The sequence below is a fragment of the Entelurus aequoreus genome, linkage group LG09 (genome assembly GCF_033978785.1).
Source record: "Entelurus aequoreus isolate RoL-2023_Sb linkage group LG09, RoL_Eaeq_v1.1, whole genome shotgun sequence".
NCBI classification, from domain to species: Eukaryota; Metazoa; Chordata; class Actinopteri; order Syngnathiformes; family Syngnathidae; genus Entelurus; species Entelurus aequoreus.
The window spans coordinates 62,600,336-62,623,471 of NC_084739.1; the positions used below are offsets into that span (position 1 = coordinate 62,600,336).

Below are 23,136 nucleotides of genomic sequence, written 5' to 3' on the forward strand. Positions count from 1 at the left end.
TTTTTAATTACGCTTTCCTTTCTGTGCACAAATCCACACATGGTGTATAATGCAGCGCCTCGGCTCTTGAGAAAATGAGAGCACACATCCGTTGACCTGTGCAAGATAGGTAGAATTAATCCCGGCGTGCTCAGCCGCTCCCCTGATTAAATTGTCATTACAATGAATATGTTGTTATTAACCATCACTTTGCCGCCGTTTGGGCTTTGTGTCCACTCGCCGGCTCCACACTGACACAAATTCATCACACTGAGAGATGAACTGGTGGGTGAGGGCAGGTGTGCCTAATGTTGTGGCCAGGGAGTGTACATTCTGCCCTGCGGCAAAGCAGCAATGTCCAGTGTTCAGCATCTGATGTTGTTATGCTGTGCTTCTTGCCACGGCAAAAAGGAGTCAAAGTCCCCTGCGGCGTGAGCTGGGATATTGATTATTGATTTGCTTGGGTTTAAACGTGCACCAGCTGCCGCTCTAGGTGCACTGCTGAGCGCCGCGTGAGGTCGCGTTTTTGAACTTTACCTGTAAGAATACTTCATACCCATCCGCTATTTTTGGCATGGACAGATCCCATTCACGCCCCGCCCGCCCGCCCAGACCTTGTACATGACAGGAGTGCTCGGCTGGTTTGATCTGTAAAACATTTGTCAGAGATCTTCTACCTGACAGAAGCGCTTTACATTTTTACTGCAAAAATTCTAATGAAAGATCATCTAAACCAGTGGTTTTTTTCACCAAGTAGCGCCTCAAAAACCACTTGGCTCTCCAAGTAGCAGCATAATGACCAAAGCTACAAACCCCGTTTCCATGTCAGTTGGGAAATGGTGTTAGATGTAAATATAAACAGAATATAATGATTTGCAAATCCTTTTCAAGCCATATTCAGTTGAATATGCTACAAAGACAACATATTTCATGTTCAAACTCATAAACTTTTTTTTTTTGCAAATAATCATTAACTTTCGAATTTGATGCCAGCAATACGTGACAAAGAAGTTGGGAAAGGTGGCAATAAATACTGATAAAGTTGAGGAATGCTCATCAAACACTTATTTGGAACATCCCACAGGTGTGCAGGCTAATTGGGAACAGGTGGGTGCCATGATTGGGTATAAAAGTAGATTCCATGAAATGCTCAGTCATTCACAAACAAGGATGGGGCGAGGGTCACCACTTTGTCAACAAATGCCTGAGCAAATTGTTGAACAGTTTAAGAAAAACCTTTCTCAAGCAGCTATTGCAAGGAATTTAGGGATTTCACCATCTACGCTCCGTAATATCATCAAAGGGTTCAGAGAATGTGGAGAAATCACTGCACGTAAGCAGCTAAGCCCGTGACCTTCCATCCCTCAGGCTGTACTGCATCAACAAGCCAATCAGGAGGCTTCCTTTTTCTCCCCCTGTTTGCCAATCAGGAGGCTTCCCATGCCCAGCACCGTCAGTCGTCAGCATGGACAGTTCTGGACGTATGTTTATGTTTCCTATGTTTTCGGGTTAACTTCATGTTCTACTTCCTGAGTTGCTTCCGAGTTTCTGCCACTCGGCCTCTGGTCTGACCGCTGGTTCCTTCACCTCCTCCTGATTGACAATCAGGAGGCTTCTTATGCCCAGCATCATTAGAAGGACGGCGTCGGTTCATTACTTGTGTTTACTGCATGTTTGCTCTTGGTGCATGCTATAGTGCAGACCTGGGCATTCTGCGGCCCGCGGGCCACATCCGGCCCTTTGTGCGTCCCTGTCCAGCCCGCGTGAGGCCAATCATAAATTACAAAATAAATTTAAAAAAGTATCTATGTCGAGTGTGCAATACAACGGTGCTGCTTTTGTTTTGAAAAGCGTTATTTGTATTACTTCCGTGTGGACGTATGCGTGTGCGTGATTGTGAGTGAATGTGAACAGCGGCAATCACAAATTACAAAATAAAGTTGAAAAAACATCTATGTCGTGCGCGCAATACAACTGTGCTGCTTTTATTTTGAAAAGTGTTATTTATGTGCGTATGTCTGTGTGTAACCTGCGAGTGAAGGTGCACATGCAGCGACAAGTGATGGACGGTTTACACCCGAGACGCTAAAAAGAGAAAAGTTGATGACGAATGGCGTGTTTTCAACAAGACATGGACTCCCAAGCAACATTCCCTCTAAGGTGCGCGCCTGCACAATTGCGCACTGCTCAAGCGTCCGCTGCGCACAGCAAATATATGCCGCGCACCAAATAAAATCCCATCTGAATTCTAAACAAAATAAACATATTTATTCTATGTAATTTTGCAATGCAACTTTGAGTGACAGTGACAACAAGCGGCCCTAACGGTGTTCGTCAACACCGTTCAATTGAACACCGTTCAATTATTGTAACGTCTATCGAGATGCTTCGAGGACAGGAATTATATTGATCACTTTATTGAGCAAAACTGTTTATATTCGGCCATAACCACACCAAAAACATGAGTAAAACACTTCTATCTCGAAAAACTAGTCATTTTCTGCCGTACAAACCAGGCCAAAACCAACTTGTCATCTGTCACCAACACGCATAGCACTAAACCACTGGTGCGTTTATGGCCACACAAAAAGTCAGACAACTCAAACACCACACAAAGTTACACTATAACTCCTCAGTCATACGTGTGCTTATTTTACTGTCATTTGTTATTAATGTTAATTTATTGATATTAATCATGGAATGCTGTTACTAAAGAAAGTTACAGGAATGCACACTTCATCCTATGCTTACATTTCATTGTGCAACATGAGGATGTTTAAGAGGAACTAAATGTGATCTCTGAAAGGGGTACAAATGATTTCCAAAGCAATGCTTTTGGTATAAAGTTAAGTTAGGTTAAATGAAAGTATTATTATTATTATTATTATTATTATTATTATTATTATTATTATTATTTATCTTACAGTATATATCAAAAATAATATTGAGTAAAATGTAATTGAAATATTGTCAATGTGGCCCTCCAGCAGTGCTCGGGTTGCTCATGCGGCCCCCGGTAAAAATTAATTGCCCACCCCTGCTATAGTGTATGGTTACATATCCTGCATGTTTGTTAACGCCTCGTCTTGCTGGTTTTTACCTCTGATCCACTTCTGCCTGTGCTCCCGTGGTTGTTCCTAATAAAAGGACATTTACCTGCACGTCGCCTCCTGTTTCTGTATCCTGGGGTCACGCTACTAGCCAGTATGCGCCACTGTGACACTCAGGCAAAAAAAAAACCAAGGCAAAGATCTTCTACCTTACAGTTTTTATGGACCTACAGAACAAACGAGTAGTTGAATGACAGCATAATGTGTTTTGAAGGACTCGCTGCCAAACGGCTTGTCAGGTGACTTGTACATGACAAAAGTGTGTTTTTAGGGACCTGCTCCAGAAAGGATTTCCAAGTCAACTCTGATCAATTCAATGATGTTATTCTCAGAGCAGTTGAACAAAGCTGCTATAACCCTAGGGCTATCTTCCCTGTGTATATTATTGTCAGGACACGTTACAGGTGCACTTTGTGTTTGTTTAAGTGCGCTTACGTACTCAAGTCAAAGAACATGGACCTAAGACTGGGACTTAAAGTGCCAGGTTGTTCAGGATTTCAACCGGGAAGTGACCCTCTGGTAAATAAAATGTAAGCACGAGCAGAAGAAGAAGCTCAAGCATTGCTTCTCTACCCGCAACACAGACATTTTCAAAAAGATGATTTGAGATACAGGTCAGTGGATGCATGAAAGACGACAGCTGTGATCCAATACAGGATGTGTTTATCTGCTGTCCTCCTTTCCCCTTTGCTCTCTCCTGACTTAAGCTTTTTTTGCCAGGTGGACCTGAATATTTATTTCACCCAGTTTTGTCCGTGTCATCCCACCAAGAGTGCACCAGATGTCATTTTTCATCAAAAACCCACATAAAACACAATATATTTCATAAGTATCATATGTGCGTATGTATGTATGTATGTATGTATGTATACAGTGGTGGTCAAAAGTGTACGTACACTTATAAAGAACATCATGTCATGGCTGTCTTGAGTTACCAATAATTCTTATTTTGTTGTGATGTAGTGATTGGAGCACATACTTGTTGGTCACAAAAAAACATTCATGAAGTTTGCTTCTTTTATGAATTTATTATGGCTCTACTGAAAATGTGAGGCTCAAAAGTATACATACAGCAATGTTAATATTTGCTTACTTGGCAAGTTGACCTGCAATAAGGCGCTTTTGGTAGCCATCCACAAGCTTCTGCTTGACCACTTGACCACTAAATTGCTGCAGTTCAGCTAAATGTGTTGCTTTTCTGACATGGACTTGTTTCTTCAGCATTGTCCACACCTTTAAGTCAGGACTTTGGGAAGGCCATTCTAAAACCTTCATTCTAGCCTGATTTAGCCATTCCTTGACCACTTTTGAGGTGTGTTTGGGGTCATTGTCCTGTTGGAACACCCAACAAGACCCAACCTCCGGGCTGATGATTTTAGCTTGTCCTGAACAATTTGGAGCTAATCCTCCTTTTTCATTGTCCCATTTAAAGCAGCAGTTCCATTGGCAGCAAAACAGGCCCAGAGCATAATACTACCACCACCATGCTTGACGGTTGGTGTGGTGTTCCTGGGATTAAAGGCCTCACCTTTTGTCCTCCAAACATATTGCTGGATATTGTGGCCAAACAGCTCCATTTTTGTTTCATCTGACACCACATGGACAAAGATAAGACCTTTTGGAGGAAAGTTCTGTGGTCAGATAATACAATCGAACACAAACTTTTAAAAGGTATATTTGAAATGCTTTTCCTGGTTTGTGAATACAGCAGAATGCAAAAATAACCAAAGACGTTCTCAACCCCATTTGTCATTTGTTTGTATGTTCTGCTTTCGGCCCCACAACAAAAATACCAGCGCCAACACTAAACGAACCACACCAAAGTGAAGACCCTTCAAAAGCGCACTAAAAGAACACCTCCAGGCAACTTCAACCCTAAACTAACACCCTCCCTTCCACATCCTACCTCCCCGGATTGTAAATAATCAAATGTAAATAATCAAATGTAGATACTTATTCTTATGCTTTCTGATCTCTCTCTCTCTATGTCCACTACTTGCTGTACATATCCTACCAAGCCAGTCCTACACTGTTCCAATGTCCATTTCTCTGATGATGCAATTGTTGATGACTGAAGTGTTGATATCAACCAAACCTAACCCCGGCCCCCCTCCACATCCCACACCCCGGATTGTAAATAATGTAAATAATTCAATGTATATACTCTGATGATTAACTTGTGTGATGACTGTATTATGATGATAGTATATATCTGTATCATATCATATCTGTATCAGAATGCCCAGGTCTGATATATATCATATATCTAAAGGATAAAGGTAAAAAATGGCATTTAATTATTCCATACAGAGAGAAGAGGATAATTGTGTAGTTTGGTGTGAATGAGTGATGTGTACACAGATTAGAACCCGCGTCTAAACCCGGGACTGTAAGACTAATATGCAAACCATAAGGCCAGCATGTTGATTTGTGTCAGGAAGTAAAGGTGACGAACCCCAAGATGCAGAGATGGCCGTTTTGGTGCAGGAAAACATGTTTTAATGTCCAAGGTAAAAGTTGATTTTCAAGATAAAAACTGATTTTCAAGGTAAAGACTGATTTTCAAGGTAAAAGTTGATTTTCAAGACAAAAAATTATTTTCTAGTCCAAAAAATGCAAGGAAAACATGAACCAGAAACCAGGAAACAGGCAAACTTGAGACAGAAAATAGGAACCAGGAACCAGGAAACAGGAAACAGGAAACAGGCGAACTTGAGACAGCAAATAGGAACCAGGAACCAGGAAACAGGAAACAGGAAACAGGCAAACTTGAGACAGAAAATAGGAACCAGGAAACAGGAAACAGGAAACAGGCGAACTTGAGACAGCAAATAGGAACCAGGAACCAGGAAACAGGAAACAGGAAACAGGCAAACTTGAGACAGCAAATAGGAACCAGGAACCAGGAAACAGGAAACAGGAAACAGGCAAACTTGAGACAGCAAATAGGAACCAGGAAACACAAAACAGCAAACAGGCAAACTTGAGACAGCAAATAGGAACCAGGAAACAGGAAACAGGCAAACTTGAGACAGCAAATAGGAACCAGGAACCAGGAAACAGGAAACAGGAAACAGGCTAACTTGAGACAGCAAATAGGAACCAGGAACCAGGAAACAGGAAACAGGAAACAGGCAAACTTGAGACAGCAAATAGGAACCAGGAACCAGGAAACAGGAAACAGGAAGCAGGCAAACTTGAGACAGCAAATAGGAACCAGGAAACAGGAAACAGGAAACAGGAAACAGGCAAACCTGAGACAGCAAATAGGAACCAGGAACCAGGAAACAGGAAACAGGAAACAGGCAAACTTGAGACAGCAAATAGGAACCAGGAAAAAGAAAACAGGAAACAGGCAAACTTGAGACAGCAAATAGGAACCAGGAACCAGGAAACAGGAAACAGGCAAACTTGAGACAGCAAATAGGAACCAGGAACCAGGAAACAGGAAACAGGAAACAGGCAAACTTGAGACAGCAAATAGGAACCAGGAACCAGGAAACAGGAAACAGGAAACAGGCAAACTTGAGACAGCAAATAGGAACCAGGAAACAGAAAACAGGAAACAGGCAAACTTGAGACAGCAAATAGGAACCAGGAACCAGGAAACAGGAAACAGGAAACAGGCAAACTTGAGACAGCAAATAGGAACCAGGAACCAGGAAACAGGAAACAGGAAACAGGCAAACTTGAGACAGCAGATAGGAACCAGGAAACAGGAAACAGGAAACAGGAAACAGGCAAACTTGAGACAGCAAATAGGAACCAGGAACCAGGAAACAGGAAACAGGCAAACTTGAGACAGCAAATAGGAACCAGGAAACAGAAAACAGGAAACAGGCAAACTTGAGACAGCAAATAGGAACCAGGAAACAGGAAACAGGAAACAGGCAAACTTGAGACAGCAAATAGGAAGCAGGAACCAGGAAACAGGAAACAGGAAACAGGCAAACTTGAGACAGCAAATAGGAACCAGGAACCAGGAAACAGGAAACAGGAAACAGGCAAACTTGAGACAGCAAATAGGAACCAGGAACCAGGAAACAGGAAACAGGAAGCAGGCAAACTTGAGACAGCAAATAGGAACCAGGAACCAGGAAACAGGAAACAGGAAACAGGCAAACTTGAGACAGCAAATAGGAACCAGGAACAGGAAACAGGAAACAGGCAAACTTGAGACAGCAAATAGGAACCAGGAAACAGAAAACAGGAAACAGGCAAACTTGAGACAGCAAATAGGAACCAGGAACCAGGAAACAGGAAACAGGCAAACTTGAGACAGCAAATAGGAACCAGGAACCAGGAACCAGGAAACAGGAAACAGGCAAACTTGAGACAGCAAATAGGAACCAGGAAACAGAAAACAGGAAACAGGCAAACTTGAGACAGCAAATAGGAACCAGGAACCAGGAAACAGGAAACAGGAAACAGGCAAACTTGAGACAGCAAATAGGAACCAGGAACCAGGAAACAGGAAACAGGAAACAGGCAAACTTCAGACAGCAGATAGGAACCAGGAAACAGGAAACAGGAAACAGGCAAACTTGAGACAGCAAATGGGAACCAGGACACAGGAAACAGGAAACAGGAATAACTGGCATAGCTCGGTTGGTAGAGTGGCCGCGCCAGCAACTTGAGGGTTCCAGGTTCGATTCCCGCTTCTGCCATCCTAGTCACTGCCGTTGTGTCCTTGGGCAAGACACTTTACCCACCTGCTCCCAGTGCCACCCACACTGCTTTAAATGGAACTTACATATTGGGTTTGTAAAGCGCTTTGAGTCACTAGAGAAAAGCGCTATATAAATATAATTAACTTCACTTCACTTCAACTGGATACAGTAGTGATGGGTCCGGCAACACCGATACATCGGCGCATGCGTCGAGCTCATAGAGCAAAACCCTGTGTCGGTGCACGTACCGCTTTTAGAAAGTCACGTGACCGATCATGAGCTGTTTCGGTCACGTGACCGATACGTGAACTGTGTCGCATTGACGCCTCCTCTGTGCCCTGTGAGCGGGTCTTTTCTACAGCTGGAAAAATAATAACTAAGAAGAGAAATCGTCTAAAATGTAATACGTTGGAAAAACTGTTTTTTTTTTATAAAAATGTGTAAAAAATTAAATAAAAATTCCCAGTCCACAAGCATCCTCATTCACAACACGTTCTCTTAGATTTCCATGTTATGATACATGTTCACATTCTTTAAAGGCCATGTAACACAGTGGTCAGAATCGATTCTGAATCGCACAACGTGAGAATTGCGATTCGAATTCGAATCGATTTTTTCCCACACCCGTGATATATATACACTAGCGTTCAAAAGTTTGGGGTCACATGTAAATGTCCTTATTTTTGAAGGAAAAGCACTGTACTTTTCAATGAAGATAACTTTAAACTAGTCTTAACTTGAAAGAAATACACTCTATACATTGCTAATGTGCTAAATGACTATTCTAGCTGCAAATGTCTGCTTTTTGGTGCAATATCTACATAGGTGTATAGAGGCCCATTTCCAGCAACTATCACTCCAGTGTTCTAATGGTACAATGTGTTTGCTCATTGGCTCAGAAGGCTAATTGATGATTAGAAAACCCTTGTGCAATCATGTTCACACATCTGAAAACACTTTAGCTCGTTACAGAAGCTACAAAACTGACCTTCCTTTGAGCAGATTGAGTTTCTGGAGCATCACATTTGTGGGGTCAATGAAACACTCAAAATGGCCAAAAAAAGAGAACTTTCATCTGAAACTCGACAGTCTATTCTTGTTCTTAGAAATGAAGGCTATTCCACAAAATTGTTTGGGTGACCCCAAACTTTTGAACGGTAGTATATATATATATATATATATATATATTATATATATATATATATATATATATATATATATATATATATATATATATATATATATATATATATATATATATATATATATATTAGGGATGTCCGATAATGGCTTTTTGCCGATATCCGATATTCCGATATTGTCCAACTCTTTAATTACTGATACCGATATCAACCGATACCGATATCAACCGATATATACAGTCATGGAATTAACACATTATTATGCCTAATTTGGACAACCATATATGGTGAAGATAAGGTACTTTTTAAAAAAAATAATAAAATAAGATAACTAAATTAAAAACATTTTCTTGAATAAAAAAGAAAGTAAAACAATATAAAAACAGTTACATAGAAACTCGTAATTAATGAAAATGAATAAAATTAACTGTTAAAGGTTAGTACTATTAGTGGAGCAGCAGCACGCACAATCATGTGTGCTTACGGACTGTATCCCTTGCGGACTGTATTGATATATATTGATATATAATGTAGGAACCAGAATATTGATAACAGAAAGAAATGGGGGGAGGGAGGTTTTTTGGGTTGGTGCACTAATTGTAAGTGTATCTTGTGTTTTTTATGTTGATTTAATTAAAAAATAAAAATTAAAAAAACAAACCGATACAGATAATAAAAAAAAACGATACCGATAATTTACGATATTACACTTTAATGCATTTACCGATATTATCGGACATCCCTAATATATATATATGCATACATATATATGCATACATATGTATGCGGGTTTGAGGTCTCAAGGTTGGCATGTATGGGTTAGGTTGGGTTGCTATCAGCATATTTCAGTCATCAACAATTGTATCATCTGAGTTAAGTTCATGACTCTGTAGAAACTTGAAATACTTGAAATGCACATGTAAATTCTTCCTTAAAATGTTTAATTTTAATGTTTTCTCCGGCTGTTTTTTTTTTAGTAAGTGCAATTTAGCGCGGCCCCTTTAAGAAGAGGAGTCCCTCCACACTACATCCCCCACAATGCACCGCGACACCTTCAAGCTCTTCCGTCGTGGAACAAAAAGGCGGAAACAAAAGAGCAGCAGTCCGCCAGTAAAGCAAACAAACATCACAAAAAGTGCGCTTTAGTTGCAGTTGACAGCTGTCGCCTGGTCGCCGCCGTCCCTCGCAGCCTCGTCGTCGAGCTCCAGCACTTGTCATGGCTTTGAAGAGAATACAGAAGGTGAGTTGGTGTAATTCTTCTTCTCATGCACGATGGAGTCAGGAAATGTGGATATAGTCCCTTTTAATTCATCAACCTTTGCCCACTAGTGTTGTTGTAAACCATTTAAAGTTCAATGTGAAGCCATTAAAAGGTTTATCTTTGAGTCCCAAACATGAACGTCATTAGCTTTCATGCATGATGAGTAAGCTAGTTAGCTTGCAGTTAGCCTAGCATAGCTAGTAAGGCGTGTCGCTCTGCTTTGTTTTGTCTGCCATTTTATCATCCAATGTCTTCACTCATTTCACGTCAATTGAGGATTTATTATTATTGTAGGAGTTGAATGACTTGCAGAGGGACCCTCCTGCATCATGCTCGGCTGGACCGGTAGGAGAGGACAGTAAGTTGTTGTCTTTACCTCTTCTTGTATTACTAGTTGACCTCTTCTCATTACTAGTTTTATTACTAGTTTAAATTATCTTCTGCAGACATGACTAGTTGTATTACTAGTTCACCTCTTCTTCTGCAGGCATTACTAGTTGTATTACTAGTTTACCTCTTCTTCTGCAGACATTACTAGTTGTATTGCTGGTTTACCTCTTCTTATGCAGGCATTACTATATAAATAAACATTGATTGATTACTAGTTGTATTACTAGTTTACCTCTTCTGCAGACATGACTAGTTGTATTACTAGGTTACCTCTTCTTCTGCAGACATGACTAGTTGTATTACTAGTTTACCTCTTCTTCTACAGACATGACTAGTTGTATTACTAGTTTAACTCTTAACATTACTAGATCCATTACTAGTTTACCTCTTCTTCTGCAGACATTACTGGTTGTATTACTAGTTTACCTCTTCTTCTGCAGACATTACTAGTTCTAATACTAGTTTACCTATTCTTCTGCAGACATTACTAGTTATATTTACCATGAATTGATTAACGTGGACCCCGACTTAAACAAGTTGAAAAACTTATTCGGGTGTTACCATTTAGTGGTCATTTGTACGGAATATGTACTGAACTGTGTAATCTACTAATAAAAGTTTCAATCAATCAATCAATATTACTAGTTTAACTCTTCTTCTGCCGACATTACTAGTTGTATTATTGACATGTAGAAACGACATATAAGAATAATTCATCATGATGTAGTTACAGGAGAAATGCACACAATTGAGGGAGGAAAAAAAACAAAATAAAATTGAAGGGTTTAGATTTGGCATTGTAAGTTACAACTTACAATGTAAGTTACAACTTACAATGCGAAAACTAGGACTGATGTAGGCATTATTTTCAGGGACCGGCTTTCCACTTGTTCCAGATAAATACAGCATAAATAAGTGCATGAAAAATATAACGCTGAATTAGTGGGAGCCCTGGGCTTGTTTCCTGGCAATGTGATCCACAGCAGGTTACCATCAACCTGCTGGGGACTGCAGATGGGAATCAGCCTTTGGCTATAATCTGTCACAATTATATTTTATACTGTATGTTCATTAATGTGCATTGTATCATGTCACAAAGTTATAACAAATGGCATCTTCCTGTAAGGAGTCTTATTGTACATCTATAAACAAGCTAATTGGTGTGTCTAGTGGGACAGGCGAAAGTTAAGTCGGAGAAAATGCAGTCCTTTACAAATGATTTAATGTTTCTCTGCGGCCCGGTAGCAAATGTGTCACGGACCGGTACCGGTCCCCAGACCGGTGGTTGGGGACAACTGCCTTCGAGCAGTGTTTTTCAACCTTTTTTGAGCCAAGGCACATTTTTTTCATTGAAAAAATGCGGAGGCACACCACCAGCAGAAATCATTAAAAAACGAAATTTAGTTGACAGTAAAAAGTCGTCGTCGCAATTGTTGGATATGACTTTAAAGCATAACCATGCATGCATCACTATAGCTCTTGTCTCAAAGTAGGTGTACTGTCACCGTCTGTCACATCACACCCTGACTTATTTGGACTTTTGTGGTGTGTAGTGTTTTACTTTTCCTGTTTTTTTGGTGTTTTCCTGTAGCAGTTTCATGTCTTCCTTTGAGCGATATTTCCCGCATCTACTTTGTTTTAGCAATCAAGAATATTTCACTTGTTTTTATCCTTCTTTGTGTGGACATTGATTGTCATGTTCGGATGTACTTTGTGGACGTCGTCTTTGCTCCACTGTAAGTCTTTGCTGTCGTCCAGCATTCTGTTTTTGTCTACTTTGTAGCCAGTTTGGTTTTAGTTTGGTTCTGCATAGCCTTCCCTAAGCTTCAATGCCTTTTCTTAGGGGCACTCACCTTTTGTTTATTTTTGGTTTGAGCATTAGATACCTTTTTTACCTGCACACTGCCTCCCGCTGTTTCCGACTTTAGCTACCTGCTGCCACCTTCAGATATGGAAGAGTATTACACGGTTGCTCTGCCGAGCTCTAGACAGCACCGACACTCAACAACAACACATCATTTGCAGACTATAATTACTGCTTTGCAAAAAATGTTTTTAACCCAAATAGGTGAAATTAGATCATCTCCCACGGCACACCAGACTGTATCTCACGGCACACTAGTGTGCCGCGGCACAGTGGTGGAAAAACACAGACTTATAGAATAGAAAGTACTTTATTGATCCCTGGGGGAAATTCAGCACCTCAGTTCGCTCACAATAGACAAGAATAATAATAAATAATAAAATATATTATATATAATATACAAATATATTCTACATATACCCTACATTTAAGTGCAGTCAAGGAACATATGCTCTATACAGTCTGATGGCTGTCGGTATGAAGGACCTCCTGTGTCGTTCCGTGTTGCATTTTGGGAGTCTGAGCCTTACAGTGTAAGTTACAACTTACAATGCGAAAACTAGGAGGGGAGGATGCACCATGTCCTCCAGAGCAGTGTTTTCAACCACTGTGCCGTGGCACACTAGTGTTCCATGAGATATTGTCTGGTGTGCCGTGGGAAATTATGCAACTTCACTTAATTGGTCCAAAAAATATTTTTTTGCAAATCAATAATTATAATCTGCAAATACTGTGCCGTTCCTTAGTGTCCGTGCTGTGTAGAACTCTGCTGTAGAACTGTGATCCCAATATGCAGACCACAGCGTGCAGGTAAAAAGGTATGTAACGCTTAAACCAAAAATGAACAAAAGGAAAAGGCAATGAAGCATAGGGATGGCTATGTAAAACGACAGTAAAACTGAACTGGCTACAAAGTAAACAGAAACAGAATGCTGGATGACAGCAAAAACTTGCAGCGTGTAGAGCAGAGACGGCATCCACAAAGTACATCCGTACATGACAATCAACAATGTCCACACAAAGAAGGATAGCAACAACTTAAATAGCGTTGCTTGCTAACACAAAGCAGGTGCAGGGAATAACACTCAAAGGAAGACATGAAACTGCTACAGGAAAACACCAAAATAACAGTACAAGACAAAAACTAAAGCACTACACACAGGAAAACACCAACAAACTCAAAATAAGGCACGGGGAGAACCTGGTGGAGTTTAATTTTTTAACGTTTTCAGCTGGTGGTGTGCCTCCGGATTTTTTGATGAAAAAAATGTGCCTTGCCTCAAAAAAGCGGCACACTAGTGTACCGTGAGATATTGTTTGGTGTGGCGTGGGAAATTATGTAATTTCACCTAATTGGGTTAGAAATAGTCTGTGCTGTCAAGAGCTCGACAGAGTAACCGTGTAATACTCGTCCATATCAGTAGGTGGCAGCTGGTAGCTAATTGCTTTGTAGATGTCGGGAACATGGTTTGTTGTGATCACAATATGCAGACGACAGCGGGAGGCAGATGTTGGAACCCACTTCCTGGGTGACGGGCTGGAAAGGATGCCGAGTGTGTACAATTATTTAAATTCTTACATTAGAAGATTATGTGAGAGTCCAATCCACCGGGAAGCAGGCGGGGGATCTTCTTGCATGTGGACAAGTCCACAACACGGAGACGTCACCAACTGATGCATAGAAGAGTGGTCAACCCCCTACACTACTTGGGACAGCCTCCAGACTGGTACCTCTCCAGAGATTATCCTTGACCCCCTGGTGTCTTCTCCATGCAGGAGATGAGGGACAATGTAGAAAAGAAAAGCGGCAGGTCAACTGGTCTAAGCAGGATCTATCCAAAGCTAGAGTATATACATTAGTTTTAAAAGCGATTTATAAACTTTTATTTAAATTCCATTTACCTCCTGCTTGCAAAATGTTTATATACTACACTAGCGCTGGAGAATTCATCCAATTTCCAATTCCATTGTGGCTTCTCACGATCAAATAAATATAATCTAGAAAAAACGACAATGAAGTGCTTGTGACAATGAAACCGATGAGAAGCATTTGAGTGGGGAAAAAGAGCACGTTTGGGATCTCACCGTGGTTGCTACTTAGTATGCCTCATCAACAATCACTAAGCACAACACAAACAGTAATGCATATGATCTCCGCTTTCATGTAACTACCACCAGAATCACAGAATTGGTGAAGAGCGGATTCTTCCGTTGAACGCAATAAATATCACACAAACTGACATAAATGTGAGTGAAACGCTTTCATTTTGAGGAGAAGGAACATTTATGTGTACCTTACACAAGCATAATGTACTTAAAACGCAAGTATTATGCTTTGACTTCAAATACTGGTCAAAATTGTCCCAAAGATTTATTGCATCAACAAATGTGGGGATTTTTGCATTTAATTAACAAACATTTTAATGACACAAACAGCACACAGTTGTAAAATAAGTGTAAAAAAAACAGAATTCCCCAAAATTAAAATAGTAAAACAGATTTTTTATTTGTAATTCATTGTGATTACTAATATTATTTTACTTGTTGTGGATAATTTGTTACTCATTTCTAATCTTTAGTCTTTTAAATTATATTTGAAATTGAGTTTTAGTTTGAAATACCTACCTTTTCAAATGATTGAATAATGGTGTTATTTGTGATTTCCTTATCAATCAAAATAATTGTGATTAATTTTACAATAATCATCCAATCCTAACACACACACACACACACACACACACACACACACACACACACAGAGTCTTTCAATAAATTGTCTTTGCCCACTGTACTCGGAAATTAGATTTTGCATTTCATTAATACCCCTTTGACAGATAACTAATGACTAGTTGTTAACTACATGTGTGCCATTGATGAAAATGCGCCAGGAAGCTGCAGCCTTCTCTCCACTCACCTGCCCTCCATCAGCCAGGTTTTACACCGCCCTGCTCTTCCTCCTTCCGACGCAGGCACTCCACCCGCTCGTCTCACATGACGAGAGATCTCACCCGGGGGACTGGTGTTGGTGGTGGAGTACCTGACCGAGTTTGCCCCCCTTACGATCGAGCAGACACTCCCACTACCTTCAATATTGGTGATTCCATGGTGTAGCACGTCCGCATTAGGGGGGCATGCTGTTTCCCGGTGCCACCATTACGGACATTAAAGAGAAAACGCCGGACATCCTGAAATACCATCAGATGATGAAAAGTATAATTGTCCATGAAGGGGCAAACGACATAATAATAATAGATTATATTTGTAAAAAAAACCTTTACATTGAGCAAACAACCTCAAAGTGCAGTCGCTGACCAAAGCATTGCATCACTCTGAAGTGGAGATGTCAGCAATGAGGCACTATATATATATTTTTTTTTTAAAGTTTGATGTGCATCATCAAAGAAGCCTCCGTAAACATGCAAGAGGCGGGGTGAGCCAAAGAAGAGCAAACCACTGTAACAAAGGCACATAAAGAAAAATGGTATGTCTCAAATACATACTGGTTTCTGAAATACAGCGGTATTAACTACAGTACTGGTGTTTGGCCTAGCCCGACATGCACACGTACATGTATGGTATTAACTACAGTACTGGTGTTTGGCCTAGCCCTACATGCACACGACCATGTATGGTATTAACTACAGTACTGGTGTTTGGCCTAGCCCTACATGCACACGTACATGTATGGTATTAACTACAGTACTGGTGTTTGGCCTAGCCCTAAATGCACACGTACATGTATGGTATTAACTACAGTACTGGTGTTTGGTCTAGCCCTACATGCACACATACATGTATGGTATTAACTACAGTACTGGTGTTTGGCCTAGCCCTAAATGCACACGTACATGTATGGTATTAACTACAGTACTGGTGTTTGGTCTAGCCCTACATGCACACATACATGTATGGTATTAACTACAGTACTGGTGTTTGGCCTAGCCCTACATGCACACGTACATGTATGGTATTAACTACAGTACTGGTGTTTGGCCTAGCCCTACATGCACACGTACATGTATGGTATTAACTACAGTACTGGTGTTTGGCCTAGCCCTACATGCACACGTACATGTATGGTATTAACTACAGTACTGGTGTTTGGTCTAGCCCTACATGCACACGTACATGTATGGTATTAACTACAGTACTGGTGTTTGGCCTAGCCCTACATGCACACGTACATGTATGGTATTAACTACAGTACTGGTGTTTGGTCTAGCCCTACATGAACACGTACATGTATGGTATTAACTACAGTACTGGTGTTTGGCCTAGCCCTAAATGCACACGTACATGTATACGGAATTGTTTAAAGGTCAACATATATGGAAATTCAGAATGGCGGCCAACCTGCGTATAGTGGCCACCTGTCTGTAGCGGTCACTTTTTGTTTTCATCAGTGGTCACTATAGACTTTCCTTTAAGGTTCATCTTGCAGCCTGTACTCCCAGGTTATCTTTTAGTTTAGACCGTACCTTAAGTTTTGAAGAAATCTTTGTATTTGTAGCTGTTGTAAAAGCAATCCTGTGCTCGTAGCACAGTTTGAGGATCTGCAGTCTTAGGCCTTGCCGTGGTGTAATTTTCTAAGAGAACTGTTCTTTTCTAGTTGCCTAATAACCTTCTTTTGTCTCTCCTAGTGTTCCATTGGCAAGCTACCATCACAGGACCGGTGAGCCTTTTCTAGATGTTTGGTTCTTCTTCTTTTTTCCTTGTAAAAGGCTGCTTCTGGATGTGTGCACAATGGCTGCTTTATGTTGACTTGAACACCTTTTCACCTGTTTGAAACAGTTCAGACTGGCACACTCTCTGCTCGTGTGACACATTGAAAGCTCTCACATTGTTGTGACAATAGCCTGCCAATGAGTTGAGTTATGCAGTACATGAGTTTTATTTCATAAATTCCCTTTCTTTCTCAGAATGACAGCCCATATCATGGAGGCGTGTTCTTCCTTTCTGTCCATTTCCCCACAGACTACCCTTTTAAACCACCCAAGGTAGGTTTCCAACTCACACATGCACATGTTAGCTTAAAGAAGTATGGATTGCGTCATAACTTTGACCAGTATATGGATTTATAGTGTCAACTTACATAGATGAGGCTGGCTGGCATCTTCTATTTGGGCCAGGAGGCAGCACAAGTTCAATGGGAGGGGTATTTCCGTACAAAGTGCCAGCATCCAGTGGTCTGGTTGATGACATTTTGCTGCTTTTTTCATGGCAATCGAAAGTCATTCTGCCATTAAATGTACCGTATTTTCCACACCATAAGCCGCCCCGTGTTGTAAGCCGCACCTTCAATGAATGGCATATTTCAAAACTTTGTTTACCTATTAGCCGCCCCATGTTATTAGCCGCACCTGCGCTACGCTAAAGGGAATGTCAAAAAAACAGTCAGATAGGTCAGTCAAACTTTAATAATATATTACAAACCAGCGTTCTAACAACTCTGTTCACTCCCAAAATGTAATGTGCAAATGTGCAATCACAAAAATAGTAACACTCAAAATAGTGCTGAGCAATAGCAACATCAATAACTCAACGTTGCTCATACGTTAGTGTCACACAACACACAAAATAAACATTTAAAGCTCACTTTCTGAAGTTATTACTCATCCACAAATCCCTCGAATTCTTCTTCGGTGTGCTTCACTTGTTTTTTGACACCATCTGTGATGTGGACGCGCATGCAGTCGTAGATCAACAGGGACGGAGCTGCGTGAAAAAAGTCACCCGGTCTCTTCGCTCATTTTTTCTTCATCCATCCATCCCTTCGAGTTAGCTTTTATGATGACGCCGGCTGGAAAGTTCTCTTTTGGCAAGGTCTTCCTTTTGAATATCACCATGGGTGGAAGTTTCTGTCCGTTAGCATGGCAAGCTAGAACCACATTGAAGGACGACTTCTCATTCCCTGTGGTGCGAATATTCACCGTACGTGTTCCCGTTGTATCCACAGTGCGGTTCACATGAATATCAAAAGTTAGTGGGACCTTGTACGCGTGTCTCTTGGTAGGAGACATTTTGTGGTCTTTACAGAAACACACGAATTAAATGAACCGTAATATCCGCGCGCTTCTTCTTCTACGGGGGCGGGTGCTCACCTTGGCGGTTGCTTACAGTAGAAGAAGAAGTGCTTCCTCTTTTATGGGGGCGGTTGCTTACCGTAGAAGAAGAAGCGCTTCCTCTTCTACGGGGAAAAAAGATGGCGGCTGTTTACCGTAGTTGCGAGACCTAAACTTTATGAAAATAAATATTAATATTAATCCATATATAAGGCGCACCGGGTTATTAGCCGCACTGTCAGCTTTTGAGAAAAATTTTGTTTAGGTGCGGCTTATGGTGCGGAAAATACGGTACTTTCAAGTCTATGAAGTGTAGCATTTAATCCAAACAACCTTCCCTAGTCACGGTGCGGAAAAAAATCAACTAACGCAAAAATGTAACAAACAAGGTCACACATTACACAACCTGCTCACTGAACTTTGTGGATATTATAACACGTTTAATCAACATAAAACATTCAAAATGACACCCATTTAAATCAATTACAAGGGATGATGGGAAAAATGGAAAACACTCTCCACACTTATCAAGACTTCACTCATGCACATTAGTAATACCGTGTTTTCTGGACTATAGAGCGCACCGGTGTATAAGCCGCACCCACTACATTTCAGAAGGAAAAAATGTTTTTCCACATATTAGCCACACCGGACAATAAGCCGCAGATACAGGACTGTCTCAGAAAATTAGAATATTGTGATAAAGGCCTTTATTTTCTGTAATGCAATTAAAAAAAAATTAATAAAAATGTCATTCATTCTGGATTCATTACACATCAACTGAAATATTGCAAGCCTTTTATTATTTTAATATTGCTGATTATGGCATACAGCTTAAGAAAACTCAAAAATCGTATTTCAAAAAATTTTAATATTTCCTCAGACCAAGTAAAAAAAAAAAAGATTTATAACAGCAAAACAAAATCAAACATTTGAAAATGTCATTTAATGCACTCAGTACTTGGTTTGGAATCCTTTTGCACGGATTAGTGCATCAATGCGGCGTGGCATGGAGGCAATCAGCCTGTGGCATTGCTGAGGTGTTATGGATGCTTCAATAGCGGCCTTTAGCTCATTTGCATTATTGTCTTTCAGCTTCTTCTTCACAATACCCCACAAATTCTCTATGGGGTTCAGGTCAGGGGAGTTGGCAGGCCAATGGAGGACAGTAATGCCATGGTCAGTACACCAGTTATTGGTGGTTTTGGCACTGTGGGCAGGTGCCAGATCATGCTGGAAAATGAAATCATCATCTCCATAGAGCTTTTCAACAGATGGAAGCATGTAGTGCTGTAAAATCTCTTGGTCCTCAGCTGCATTGACTCTGGACTTGATGAAACACAGTGGACCAACACCAGCAGCTGACATGGCTTCCCAAACCATTGCTGACTGTGGGAACTTCACACTGGATTTCAAGCAACTTGGATTTTGCTCCTCTCCAGCCTTCCTCCAGACTCTAGCGCCTTGACTTCCAAATGAAATACAAAACTTGCTTTCGTCTGAAAACAGGACTCTGGACCACTCTGCAACTGTCCGGTGCTTCTTTTCCATAGCCCAAGTCAGACGCTTCTAGAGATTTTAGAGCACTACATGCTTCCATCTGTTGAAAAGCTCTATGGAGATGATGATTTCATTTTCCAGCATGATCTGGCACCTGCCCACAGTGCCAAAACCACCAGTAACTGGTGTACTGACCATGGCATTACTGTCCTGGCCTGCCAACTCCCCTGACCTGAACCCCATAGAGAATTTGTGGGGTATTGTGAAGAAGAAGCTGAAAGACAATAATGCAAATGAGCTAAAGGCCGCTATTGAAGCATCCATAACACCTCAGCAATGCCACAGGCTGATTGCCTCCATGCCACGCCGCATTGATGCAGTCATCCGTGCAAAAGGATTCCCAACCAAGTACTGAGTGCATTCATTGACATTTTTAAATGTTTGATTTTGTTTTGCTGTTATAAATCTTTATTTTTTACTTGGTTTGAGGAAATACTCAAATTTTTTGAGATACAATTTTTGAGTTTTCTTAAGCTGTATGCCATATTTAGCAATATTAAAATAATAAAATGCTTGCAATATTTCAGTTGATGTGTAATGAATCCAGAATGTATGACATTTTTGTTTTTTTAATTGCATTACAGAAAATAAAGAACTTAATCACAATAATTTAATTTTCTGAGACAGTCCTGTATACTTTGTACTTCCGGTTCAAAGCACTAAACTGAATAAAATACTGTAGAGCAGCACCTGTAGTGAGCAAACTTGTCCAAAAGATGGCGCCATAGCTCAAACAATAACACTTTTTCAGGGTCTCTGCTTGTGGTTTATGACAACAATGTTTTGAATACAAAAGATTAGGGCCGCTTGCGAAGAAAAATCCATAAATTAGCTGCACCGTTCTATAAGCCACAGGTTTCAAAGCATAGGAAAAAAGTAGTGCCTTGTAGTCTGTAATGAAGGTACATTTCTCCCACAGGTGGCTTTTCAGACAAAGATCTATCACCCCAACATAAACAGCAACGGCAGCATCTGCCTGGACATCTTAAGGTCACAGTGGTCTCCTGCTCTCACCGTATCAAAAGGTAGAAAACACTTGTTTACAACTCATGTGATGTTGACTAATCCCAAACCTTATTTGTTTGTCCCAGTCTTGTTATCCATATGCTCTTTGCTATGTGACCCCAACCCTGACGACCCCTTAGTCCCGGACATCGCACACACATACAAATCAGACCGACAGAAGTAAGTTGTTTTTGTTTGTTTCAGCATGCACACACATTGTTTTTGTTGGTTTCAGCATGCACAAACATTGTTTTTGTTTGTTTCAGCATGCACAAACATTGTTTTTGTTTGTTTCAGCATGCACAAACATTGTTTTTGTTTGTTTCAGCATGCACACACATTGTTTTTGTTGGTTTCAGCATGCACAAACACTGTTTTTGTTGGTTTCAGCATGCACAAACATTGTTTTTGTTGGTTTCAGCATGCACAAACATTGTTTTTGTTGGTTTCAGCATGCACAAACATTGTTTTTGTTTGTTTCAGCATGCACACACATTGTTTTTGTTGGTTTCAGCATGCACACACATTGTTTTTGTTGGTTTCAGCATGCACAAACATTGTTTTTGTTGGTTTCAGCATGCACAAACATTGTTTTTGTTGGTTTCAGCATGCACAAACATTGTTTTTGTTTGTTTCAGCATGCACAAACATTGTTTTTGTTTGTTTCAGCATGCACAAACATTGTTTTTGTTGGTTTCAGCATGCACAAACATTGTTTTTGTTGGTTTCAGCATGCACACACATTGTTTTTGTTTGTTTCAGCATGCACACACATTGTTGTTGTTTGTTTCAGCATGCACACACATTGTTTTTGTTTGTTTCAGCATGCACACACATTGTTGTTGTTTGTTTCAGCATGCACACACATTGTTGTTGTTTGTTTCAGCATGCACACACATTGTTTTTGTTTGTTTCAGCATGCACACACATTGTTTTTGTTTGTTTCAGCATGCACACACATTGTTTTTGTTTGTTTCAGCATGCACAAACATTGTTTTTGTTTGTTTCAGCATGCACAAACATTGTTTTTGTTTGTTTCAGCATGCACAAACATTGTTTTTGTTTGTTTCAGCATGCACAAACGTCGTTTGTTTGTTTCAGCATGCACAAACGTCGTTGTTGTTTGTTTCAGCATGCACACACGTCGTTGTTGTTTGTTTCAGCATGCACACACGTCGTTGTTGTTTGTTTCAGCATGCACACACGTTGTTTTTGTTTGTTTCAGCGTGCACACACATTGTTTCTGTTTGTTTCAGCATGCACACACATTGTTTTTGTTTGTTTCAGCATGCACACACATTGTTTTTGTTTGTTTCAGCATGCACACACATTGTTTTTGTTTGTTTCAGCATGCACACACATTGTTTTTGTTTGTTTCAGTATGCACAGACGTCGTTGTTGTTTGTTTCAGCATGCACAAAGAGTATACAAATATGTGACAGTGGTGTTGTGGTGTGTTTCTTTCTGCTAGGTACAACAAACTTGCCAGAGAATGGACTCAGAAGTATGCAATGTGAAGTGTGAACAGAACTGGTTCTGCTGGGAGCACTTTCACTTTCACCACTCAAACTTGACATGGCCCAAATTATATTGACTGTTCATTTCCTTCTCAACTCTCAATTGGCATTATCATTATTATTATTATTATTATTATTATTATTATTATTACCGCTATCACTATTATAATTATGACATTAGCAGTGGTGAGAATACCTCATTTTATTATACATTTGAGAGATTTATACTGAATGAAACTATGCTCGTTTTACTTTACATTAAAAACATACACATTTGAGTTGCATTTTGTCTTCTTTTTTGTGACTATTTACAATACGATGATCAGTTCCTGCATTCATCATTTATGTGGATTATTATTATTGAAGCCTGTTTCTGCCCCTACAAATATCTCCAATCATTATGAAATAAGAGATTTATTTCATAATTCAGACTTTTTATCCCATAACTGACACTTTATCTGGTTTTAACTTATTTCTCATAATTTAGACTCTATCTTCTCATTTAGACCTTTTATCTCACCTCAAAATTGTCTCATAATTTTGATGTAATTAGATTTATCTCAATTTAATGTTTTA

General features: G+C 40.2%; 1 protein-coding gene and 1 long non-coding RNA gene across 2 annotated transcripts; one reads left to right on the plus strand and one right to left on the minus strand.

Annotated features, from left to right (window-relative positions):
* Positions 1-9,936: 9,936 nt before the first annotated feature.
* LOC133657606 (ubiquitin-conjugating enzyme E2 D4-like) lies at positions 9,937-22,838 on the plus strand. The gene is made up of 7 exons (XM_062059116.1): positions 9,937-10,141; positions 10,457-10,520; positions 17,057-17,088; positions 17,336-17,413; positions 20,958-21,063; positions 21,130-21,223; positions 22,515-22,838. The coding sequence occupies exons 1-7, from the start codon at positions 10,118-10,120 to the stop codon at positions 22,558-22,560; spliced, it is 444 nt and encodes a 147-aa protein (XP_061915100.1). The 5' UTR covers positions 9,937-10,117; the 3' UTR covers positions 22,561-22,838.
* Positions 17,583-18,247, minus strand: LOC133656920 (uncharacterized). The gene is made up of 3 exons (XR_009827200.1): positions 18,013-18,247; positions 17,683-17,786; positions 17,583-17,604 (listed from the first exon to the last, which is right to left on the minus strand). It is a non-coding gene; the product is annotated as an uncharacterized LOC133656920 (long non-coding RNA).
* Positions 22,839-23,136: the final 298 nt, after the last annotated feature.